This window comes from Carya illinoinensis, chromosome 3 (genome assembly GCF_018687715.1).
Source record: "Carya illinoinensis cultivar Pawnee chromosome 3, C.illinoinensisPawnee_v1, whole genome shotgun sequence".
Taxonomy (NCBI): Eukaryota; Viridiplantae; Streptophyta; class Magnoliopsida; order Fagales; family Juglandaceae; genus Carya; species Carya illinoinensis.
The window spans coordinates 43,862,232-43,873,890 of NC_056754.1; the positions used below are offsets into that span (position 1 = coordinate 43,862,232).

The window sequence follows — 11,659 nt, forward strand, 5'->3', positions numbered from 1 at the left end:
CCATGGCCATGCATTTTGCCCTACTTTCTTTGTATGAAATAAAGCCTTCGATAATTGAAGATAAAGTTGCCACGTGGAAATCCACCAAGCAACATGTCTCTCTCAAGAAAAGCAGCCAAGAACCTTTCCATGCAAGATTCTGCCGTCACCAATCCACCCTTTGTCAATAAAGAATTGACCATTGAGCCCAGCTCTTTAACTATTTTACCCTTTCACTATAATTCCCTCCCAAACTCGAGAACAACTTGCACTGTATATAACTTGCCAATCCCAGTTGTCCTTCACCCTTTGAAATCTCTCTGCTCCATTCTGGCAATGGCTACCGATGGATTTGCACAACCCATCAAGGATTTCCATCCGAGATCCATACTGTGATCTCGAGTGTTGCATAGAAAGAAAAATTTTATCAATTGCCATCTGCTTCATTGTTCTGCTGCTGAGATGTGGAGGAGGACGTACTGCTGCAACGGCTGAAATTTATGAATGGCTTTCGGCTGCTACAACCAAAAGATTCTCCTGCCAAGTTTTAGCCCAAAACGAAATTCAAAGAGGAGAGAAATATCGACTTCCACCAAACCTGTCAAAACCTTACAATTATGTTCGTGTTCATAAGCTCGAGTATAATTGGCTTGCTGAATTGTTCTCCATCCATTCCCCATGACAAAGAAAAGACGAAGTGCTCGCCTGGATCATCATATAAGGGAACCAAGATTGGATAATTGGCAAGCTCATTGGACAGGGCTGGCATAGCAACACAATCATGGAATCAGTGTCAACCGCCATAATTTATTTAATAAAAGTCCAGGAAATTTCTTCATTCTTCAACACTAACCAATTCTGGCATTGTTCTTGCATGCAAATACTAACTCATGCATGCATGATTACAAAAAATAACGGATTTACAAGAGAAAATTTATGATATGGCAACCTGTTTACAAATTAAAAAAAGTGCATAAATTGCATCATTGCCTGCTCTCAAACACCATCCTGTTTACAATTAGCAACCGGTTAAAGTTGCCGTTGATTCACAAGTACGTAGCCCTCTTGAGTACCGAATTACAATCAGATTCAGATTAAACCCCTCACAAGAAAGATTCAGATTACATGCTCCGCTCAGCGCAGCCTGATAGTTTCATTTGGTAAGATAATATTCGGGTTCCGTATATGTGGATTTAATGCTGCCAATTCCTTCCATTTAGTTCCAGTACCATGAACACGAGATGAGATGCTCCACAAGGTATCGCCAGGTTGCACCTTTGTTGTGGCTGGCACGGCAGACTTAGCAACGGACTTTGACTTCATAAATGGATGCTTATTGCTCTTCCCCATTCCATTGGCAAGCAACCAGCGGGAACCAGATTGCTGCTGCGTCGAGGAACCCCAAAGCTTCTTTTTTCCAGGCTCTGTCTTCAGACCTGCAACATGGACTTCAGCGATTCTAAACTGAGGAACCTCCTCTTCGGTAGTTTTCGCTTCTTTTATTTCTTCTTTTGTCTCCTTTACTGATGACTCCGACTCGTCATCTTCCTTGTCAATGTTCCTTACCAATGGAACCGTGCTGTATATTTTTGGCTTCGGTGGGAGAAACACTCTCTCGACTTGAATAAGAGCAAGCATTGGTGCACCGACCTGCTCATAATTTCGCAGTGGATCACGAAGTTGCACCATTAAAGCCACTGTGAAGTTGTTCCCCAGTAAACCACACTTTTTGCTAGAGCCTTTGCCTCGTCTTCTCTCTCCCTTTGAACCTCCACGAATCGAGTCCAAAGAGTTAGCATGATGGGCTGCAAGGATTTTAGAAGTACGTTCACTGATACGATCTTCATCCTCAATTTCACCCGAATCCAGCCTCATCCATTCATCAAGACTTAAAGAGAGGCCAATTAATCCATCAACATCATCGCCACCATCTTTTATGTCCAACAACTGCAATCCAGCAGCTCCATCCAAACCTAAAGACCCGCTGATGTTAATTCCCTTGCCCTGGAGAGCTGAAATTTCCCCACTAGGCTGTGCACTGATGTTTACAGGCGCATCTTCATCTGACATACCAGATTGTATTCTCAAACCTTCCATAGAAAGTGCTTCAATTTTATGCATAGCTAAAGGAGCAAGATCTTCTAGGGAGACATATTCCGAGCCCGTTCCGTTGCCTGCCAAGCTGGAACTAAATTTATCAGACTCAGGTTCAGCTGACCTCCCTTTAACTCTCTTTTGCCCACCAAACGTGTCTTGTCCAACCGCTGATTCATGCTGCAACAAAGATTGCCTGTACCAAGATGATATAATATATAATCAGGGTAGCATTTTACCGAAGTACATAAAATAGACAAAATTATAATTTGGGCTGAGAATCAGCTAGTCCGGACTGGACCCAATTGGGTCCAGTTTGGTCTGGTCCAATTTTCAAGAAACCGAACTCATTTGGTCCGGTCTCAGTCTAGGGGTTTTTCACCCTAAACCAGACCAGACCGAACCGAATGGAAATTAAAAAAAAAAAAAATTATTTATATAATATTTGTATATAATTAATTATATAATTATATATGGTATCCAAAAAAAAAATACTAGTAGTCTAATATAGTCTGTAGTTATACTTACACTAATACAGTTATACCAAATCACTATAACTAATACTAATAATATATAGCTAAATTAATAGTCTACTATTAATACTAATATACTATTATATAATTTATATAGTTATAGTAAATCACTAATTCACCATAACTAATATTACTAATATATAGCTATATTAATAGTCTAATACTATTATAATTTATATAGTTATACTAATCATAATAAGTTAATAACTAAATCATAAGTATAACCATATATATTTAGTATGAATGTATTATTATATCCTTTAATGTATAAATATAATATATAGTACTAGTATATAGTAATATATTAACAAATTATAAGAGTTATAGTATAAATTATAATATACTAAACCACTATAACAATATAACTAATACTAATATATAGTTATACTAATAGTATACTATTAATACTATTATATAGTTATACTAATAACTATAATTAATACTAATATAGCTATACAATATACTTATACAGTTGTACTAATACTATTAGTCTATTATATAGTCTAAGATTCTCAATTCTAATATAAGTTATATAGCTATAACTAATACTAATATTTATATTAATACTAATAATGTAGAATATAGTTATACTAACTGACTGATTCAACATAACTAATATTACTAATATAATATAGCTACACTAAATTACTAACAGTCTAATACTAATATTATTATATAGTTATACTAATCATAAATTCATAATAACTAAATCATTATAAGTCTGTAACTGTATATATTTAGTATCAATGTATTATTATATTCTTTAATATATAACTATTAACTATAATATATAGTACTAGTATATATTAATATATTAACATATTATAAGAGTTATAGTATAAATTATAATATATCATATATGTATAAATATATAATAGTATAATTAACTTAATATGTAATATGTTAGTATTAAATCACTATAACTACTTAGTATAACTACATATAGTATTAGTAATATTAGTATTACTATTATTTAATATAGTATTAAATAGTGTCATTGAGTATTAATAAATGTGTGGGGTTTGAAGAGATATAGTAACTATTAATATTATTACATTTAGTTATTAGTTATAATATTAGTACTAATGTATTATTAGTTATCGTAAATAAGTTAATAACTATTACTAATTTACTATATACTAATAGACTAATAGTATTAGCGTATTATTAATATAGATTAATACATATATAATAGTATACTATATGTATATATATTAAATATATCACAATATAATTGCATAAATATTAAACAAAATGCCCTTAGATTAAAAAAAAAAAGTCGGGTGGGCCGAACTGACCGACAGGACCGGCCCGGTCCTTAGGAAGTTCGGTCCGGTCCAGAGTGGGAAAACCCTAAACCGAATAGGTTTGGTCCGGTCCACAAAACCTCCCAGAAAGAGACCAGATAGGATGAGACCAGATCGGACTGGACTGGACCGGACCATACCGAACTCCCCCTTAATTTTTTTTTTTTGAGAAAAGTGAACTCCCCCTTAATTATTATAATGTGTCTTGACTTAAAGCAAACAAAATGGTCTCAACAAACCTCTCAGGTCCCTCCAAGGAGGGTGCAGCTTCCCATGCTACTTGCTGCATTGTCTTTCCAGTGATATCTTCCAAAGGCATCAACTTATTGGCCTGCATAGAAAGCTTTTCAATTCCCACTGAGGCCAAACGCTGCAGTATCTCTATTGTCTCAGAACCCATTTCTGCAGGTACAACAACTGGACTAGAAACCTGCATGATCAAATTACCACCACTTTTAGCATTATTGAAAAGGGAGGGATCCATAGACCGTACAAATCCTCCATTTTTTGTCTGAAGAAAAGGACCTAATCCTTCACCAAGAGAAGGCAATTCAACTGGCCCTTCAGGAGGTAAATCAATTGGGCTCCCAAACCCATCAGAGCTCTTTGGTGGAGAATGTTGAAAAGCATTTTCATTCAATCCCCACTCACGCATTAAGGCTTCTGTTTCCAAGTCTTCCAACATTTTCGCCCTTGTTTTGCTCTTCTCTGCATGACTTGCTATCTGGGGCTCCTCTTCAGCATCCTGAACCACTGATGAAAGTTCAGATAAGTTCCCCCATACAGAGCCAGTTGGAGCATAGCGGCCACTTTCAGCTTGGCCCTCACCATCTCCATTAAAATCAAATAAAGAACAGCCCCCGGCAAGAGCCTCCTCCTCAAATTGTCTCAACAGACGCTCTCTTGGGGATTCAGGCTCGCTCTCAGAACTCAAACCGAATGGACTATGTTCTATCCCCAGCATGTTTAGGAACTCACTTGCAATGGATTCAGAATCATCATCCAAGCTGAGTGACTTACCTTTATCATCCATTTTACAATCCGGTTCAAGCTCCATGAAATTCTCATGGTCTGGAGATTCTAATGCTGCTGTCTCCAATTCTGATGCATTATTTAGAGCTGACTCTAATTCTTTCATGAGTGCTTCTTTGGTGCCAACATCATCCTCTATTGTAGTGCAGTTGCGTAACACAAGTTCGTTGTCACATCTACCAGTTTCCTTTTCCTTGGGATCAAGATCAGAGCTCTCCTTAAAAGCTACCTGTCCACCAGTGTCAATTTCAATGTCAGAACTTTCAACCGGAGCAATATCAGCAACCATTAAAATGACTTCCTCTGGCTTCTTATACTCCTTTGATGACAATTCTACGCCCTGATCAACCACAGAAAACTCATTCTCTCCACACTCCGTTTCAGCATTTTCTTTAGCAGAGTCAGACAAAAGATTGGAATTTGGTTTAATGGGCTCAAGATGTTCAGTACAGGCATAAAGATGAGGCTTGCCAACTGGACATTCCAACTTGTCTTCATCAAATTTTCGATACAGAATATCAACCGAATTTGCAAGTTCCGACTTAGATATTGGAAAAACCTCATGAAGGTCTTTTATGCTCTCCACGGTATGTGATGTAGCATGAGACAGCTGGTTTCTTATGCTTGGAAGACTTTCAGCACGGTGCGTTCTGCTCCGGCCATCACCTTGACCAAGTTTCGTCTGTGCTTTAACCATACTCTGACTATTCTGCCTTGAAGTCAACACCCCCGTGCTTCTAGGTGCACTGGGATTATCACCTATCACTAAATATCCAAAACTAACATTCATCAATGCACCTTTAGCCTTTCCTGCCAATTTAAAATCTGTTGTCCACGTCCCAGAGCTCTTTTCCTCCTCTAATTCCTCCAGCGTCAGAGGCAGTAGCCTCGTGAGATCAACCCGATGCTTCCCCAAATCAAGTTCAGGCACACCATAAACGGAAGCATAGAGCAGAAAATGCTTTGCCTCATACTTTGCCGAATGGTGTGGTCCATTCCTACTACCATAAACCGAGCATGTATGAGTCAATTTCTCTTCAAACTCTGCCATACCTTGGAGAACCTTCACTGGACGAGTGACCAGGACCCCATCCCGCCGCTTCCAATGCACGCAAAGACTAACATCATTGAAACTTGAGGGCAACCCTTCGATGGAATGGACTACGAGAGAAAAACAACAGTTAAACCTCCGGTTTCGGATATGGGACAGGGCCTTCAATGGTCTCCAGTTCCAAATGGACTTCTTTTCTTTTCGTGAGGGGTCCTCCTCATCTGGTTTAAGCTTCGACTGGGGATCTGGTAAGTGGGTTTTTCCAGAAGACTTGGACCGAGTGTTGACTCTAGAAATCGAACTCCTAGATGGGTTTTTTTCCAGGTATAAGGCTTTGCTTATGGTTTCAATCTCATTCAGCAGCTTCCGATTACCTGAATCATCACCAACCTTCTTCCCAGCTTCAACTCTCGACAACATCATCTTTTTCCCCGAAAATTAAAAAATAAAAATAAAAATAAAAATTTCAGACTTAATAAAACCTCTAAATTCAGGAAAGAAATCAAATTTCCAAATCTTGACAATTCGAACGTATTAGGTAAGTCTCCGTTGGATTTGAATGCAAATTACTTAAACATTTTACAAGTCTACTGAACTTAACATCAATTACCGGACGGAGGTAGGTGGGAACAAAACTCTCCAACGAAGCAGAATTCTCCAAAACCCTAAGAATACCCGATCGAAATCATAGCTTCTCCATCTGAAAAATTCAAGCCTTGAACATTCAGAAAGAGACGAGTGGAAGAAAACTCAAATACACGTATAAAACAAGGAAAAGGGGAGAAAAAAAAAATAAAAAAAGCAGAAAAATTCTTAATCTTGGAGAGAGATTTACGGTGTCTGAGGCGCGTTTGTCTCCCCCCCGAAATCTCTCTTTCTCGGCCTGGGAAATGCCGCTGCAATTTTCAAAGATGGTATACAATAATTATGTATATAATAAATAATAAGTTTATTTAGGTTTCGGTGCCCCCGTATCTTTAGGTATTACCATCTCTTGCCTCTCTTATGCAATATCTCTTCATGCACACCCTTGTGTTGTAATTGTTTATTTTAATTTTAATTATTTTATTATCAAGTTAGTATGAAATTACTTAAATGATAATATTTAATTAGTAATATTTAAATTTTAAAATTTATCTTTTAAATCAAATTATGTAATGTAAACATTTTACTATATATGCTTCGTGCACCAATTTGAAGATATAAAAGTATTTATAATTATGTTCTAAATGGAAGGTAATTATCTAAATTTTAAAATTTAAATAAAATATATATATTTTTGATGAAGTGTTGCTACAAGTTAACGATATGTTTCATACACCCTTAAGCCCGGTCCTTGACGACTCAAGTCTTCATATTTTTCTTGCACACAGTGAAACACTCTTGGATTCGGCGACCGGGAGGTGGCCGATGGAGCTTCCGATGCTTAAATTAGCAAGAAGTTTAAGAGGAAAGAAAGTCGTATGGAGAGTCCCATGAATTTCCAGAAAAACCAACTTACAATCCAATGCTTGGAAGGCCACTCTTATATCTGCACTTGGGGTCAGCAACCCATGTCCTGTAATCGGGTGGTAAGATGGCCCTTGAAAAAGTTCATTTAATGTGGCTGGCCCCTGGCACAGGCAATTAACGCGGCATGGCCACGGTAGTGGGGGGCATTGGGACGGAGAGTCCCATCAAGGTAGCATGTTATTGTTCTGTATTTGGACAATGGGAGATCTGGTGTCCTCCGAATACTGGCTGACCCAACTTGTCAACCCAATTCATGTCATATTAGCCTAGGGACTTCCCAGGTGGGCCGATGAGAGGTCGAGTGGGCTTTTCAGCCTATCCTTGAACAGTGTCTCCATGAACCAGGCTAGGCTCGCATCTTCGAGGAAAATCTCCCTAACACTATATATTATTTGATTGTAAAAAATTAATTTTTTTACGTGTTTTGTATTTATTTATTTTTTTTAAATGATTACACGGTGCTTACGTACTCGACTGCAACTACATTTTCTATCAAATGATAGCCTTCCTCATAAATGCTTGCTACTGTTCTTCCTATAATTATTATTATTATTATTATTTAATGTGATTAAAATCTTTCAACAACCAAATAAATTTTGGAGCGCAGGAAGAAATATGCATAAACTTGGTAGAAGAAAGAATAAAATGACCAAAAATGTGGCAACAATTGTGATTAAAAGAAGATAAATAAATATTTTGTCTTTAGGAAGATTGCTGGTATGCTTGCTTCTTAAAAGAAAGCATGGGAATTCTTTAAATACTTTACACTTTGCGTGTAATCATTGTTTTCCCCCAACAACTTTGAATATATATATTTATTTTTACGCATTAATCCACACATCTTAACACATGTTTATGTAATTCAAATTATTCTTGTCATTATCTTGTTCTTAGATGGGAAAATTTAAACGTTTAAACATGATAGATTCTACCACTAAAAGATCCATGCACACAGATTTTTATGTAAAATCACCTAAATTTTTGTAAATTTTTATTTTTTATACTTTATTTACTATTTAAATTATAAATGAACATCCAAGTATCGTACCAGCGTCCTGGTAAGCCAGCCATTCGACCATATTGTTGGTATTCGGCCATGGCAAAAAATATATATTTAATAATGATGAATAATACTTTCTCACTTATTTTTGAGGTCTTTCAAATTGCTTTTATATTGATGGTATTTTATAAAAATTTGCCCTCGGTTTTGTGTAAAATTTAATTGAAAAAATTTTAAAAGGTATGAAAATTTTATATGTAGTCATTTTTACGTACTTATTTATATATTTTATTAATATGATTGATTGCGTTATTTTTTAATATAAAATAATTATTTTAATCAATTATATAAATAAAATATATAAAAAAATAACTATATATAATAATACTCACAAAAGTATTTCCAAATATTAACTAAAAAACAAACATAATGGTGTTAAGACAGAAAGGAGACTGACATCACAAGCATTTTGATGTTCAATATTTGAATAGCAATTGTTGTTGCCCGCTGCACCCTTCAGCCTCAACAATGGCCCACCTCTAATTTTTTTCAAAATGACGCGCCAACCAATTTTTTTTATTCTTTGAAATTTAAAAAAGGACAAAATTATTGGAGAGAAATTATTGTCTTAAATATATATATATATTTATGGTATTTTAAAAAATGAATCGACAGAATCATATGTAGTAAAAACAAAAAAAAAGTTAATCCAATTTTTTTTAATCCAATCTATTTATTTCTAAATTGGAGATTTTTATTAAAAATCACTAAATATGAGTTAATTCTTGTTATTCATAGCATCTTTGCCATTTTTTAATTATTGAAATTTTTTTTTAAAAAAAAGGACAGAAATTATCTGTAGGGAATAGATTTTTCCTCTAATTTTATGATCTTATCTATTCATATCTTAATAGGAAATTTCTACTGAAAAATCATGTATTTGGAATATTCTTCCAATGAGAATTTGAAACTAACTATAAATAGATGCTTTCCTTATCGAACAAAAATGTAATTTTTTAATCGCAGTTATATAACTTTTATTGTGGACTTTCCACATTTACAAGTCACGAATTTTAATTGGAATGCTGATAGAATATAGGACAATGTTAATGTCATTGAGATAGGTGACTCTGCATTATACACTATCCTCTACATTATACCGATAGTGTAAAATATATATTTTTAAAATATTTTTTAAATCACTTTGAATATTTTGAAATAAAAAATAAAAGTCACAAACTCATTAAAAATATTTCCTTAATCCTTAAATATATAAAGTGATTTTTCTCTATATATGAAGGGTGGGCTACTCTCGCTGGTCGTGACTGCCTAATGTTAAATTTTTTTAATCATTTTTTCAATTTTTTAATTACTAAGTAATAAAAAAATATTAATACAAAAATTATTTTCTTAATTATTATTAAAAAAAAAAAAAAAAGCCAATGGTTGGGGCGGCTCAGAAGCATTTTCCATATATGAAATGCCACATAATTGATGTATTAGATTGTGTTGGAGGAACGTGATAGGGCCAGCCATACATAGAAATGACAGGTTGAAGGTAACGGTGTTGATTGGTGGGGTGGGTGCGTGTAGCCTAATGAGAAGCGGTCGTAATCGATTTTGCTTCTAAGGACCGGACGAAAGGGGCAAATAAAGAAAATGAGAGGAAATCGACGAAGGGATTGAGGAAGGATGCTATTGATGAAAGAAGATAAAATTCAAAACACCCCAGTTATTTGATGAAATGCCCAAGTAATGGCTCACTTCGAGGGAAGCACAATTGTCTGAAGAAGAAGAAGAAAATGAAAAGATGAAATGAGAAAAATTTCTACAACGTTCCAGAATACCCTTACAATACTCTGCCTCCAATACATATATTGTCAAGTGACCATAATATAAAGCAAGCAAATGGAGGGCTGGCCATGAGTCAGTTCTAATACAAACGTAAATAACAGTAGTTCAAAGCAAATAAAACACATGTTTATACGTAACGCAAACCAAGTCCTAAGAGATAAGCTCCCAACCCATCTGAAACAACCTAATCTAATAAAACAAAGTTAATGCTGGTCACATGATGCCCATCATGTTCAGCCCATCTCGCAAGTAGATGCGACACTAATTTAACTCAATTGACCAGCTAACTAGAGATAACCCACACGTACTCAGATCTCCTTCTTCTTTTCACTATCTCGAAGCTTCAATTCACAGACCCTCTTCCCCGTGCAAACCCTAGATCCAAGCTTGTGAGTGAAAACTAGGAAAACAAGTAAGAGGAAAAATGAGAGGGAAAGATGGGTGAGAGAGAGGAAAGAGAAGCCTCCAAGACAGTTGATGGGATTGAGGGGTTTGGTTTGAGAGGGTTTCAAAAGTTGAGAGAAGCTAATTAAATAAAGTTGGTGTAAAGAAGATAATACACTAACTCATCACTAACATACCACAAAAAGCTTATGATTAACATGTTATAATTAAATATTATCATTAATCATTGTTTAACAAGTCTTAATATGCTTTATCAAAAAGAAAAAAAAAAGATCTTAATATACAATCATATCAAACAAAATTAATTAAATAGAAAATGAACACTCTTTTTTAAAATTCTATTAAAATAAACCTACAAACTGACATAATTTTATATAATATATTATATCTACTTTATAATAAAAATAATTTTATAATTTTACGTATTACATAAAATCATATCAATATATAAACTTACTTTTATAAAATCTTGAAAGTATTTATTTATTTGATATATATCACTATCACAATCTATTCTCATAATCAATCACGATTTGTAAAGTAAAGACAGATTGTATCTTCATTGAATTGATTGGCCATGAACCGCCTTGGGAAAATGTGGGTTTTGAATTTGCTCCTTGAAGCGCGCAATATCCTTATCCACATCTCCTCAGGTATGAAGGTCTACTTTTCCACTCAGTCTATCAATAATCTTGTGCCATGTGTAAAGATAGTATGTCAGCCAGCCACTATTATTACCATTGTCCCCTTTGTATGCCCAATTACACTTTTTAAAAAGGAAAACAAAAAAATATCTATATATTTATAGTCACTTTTTTAATCTTTGAATAAAAAATGTTAAAAAATAAAATAAAATAAAATACATAAACAATCAAATTAAGAGGTAAACTCA

General features: G+C 34.7%; 1 protein-coding gene across 1 annotated transcript; it reads right to left on the minus strand.

Moving 5' to 3' along the window:
• Positions 1 to 785: 785 nt before the first annotated feature.
• LOC122304314 (protein PLASTID MOVEMENT IMPAIRED 1-RELATED 1) lies at positions 786 to 6,982 on the minus strand. Its single transcript, XM_043116503.1, has 4 exons — positions 6,832 to 6,982; positions 6,607 to 6,696; positions 4,153 to 6,419; positions 786 to 2,269 (listed from the first exon to the last, which is right to left on the minus strand). The coding sequence occupies exons 3-4, from the start codon at positions 6,417 to 6,419 to the stop codon at positions 1,114 to 1,116; spliced, it is 3,423 nt and encodes a 1,140-aa protein (XP_042972437.1). The 5' UTR covers positions 6,607 to 6,696; positions 6,832 to 6,982; the 3' UTR covers positions 786 to 1,113.
• Positions 6,983 to 11,659: the final 4,677 nt, after the last annotated feature.

Coding starts and splice junctions, on each gene's coding strand:
- LOC122304314 (XM_043116503.1), bottom strand. CDS start 6,419: ATGATGTTGTCGAGAGTTGAAGCTGGGAAGAAGGTTGGTGATGATTCA. Junction 2,270..4,152: donor TCCTTGGAGGGACCTGAGAG/GTTTGTTGAGAC, acceptor ATCTTGGTACAG/GCAATCTTTGTTGCAGCATG.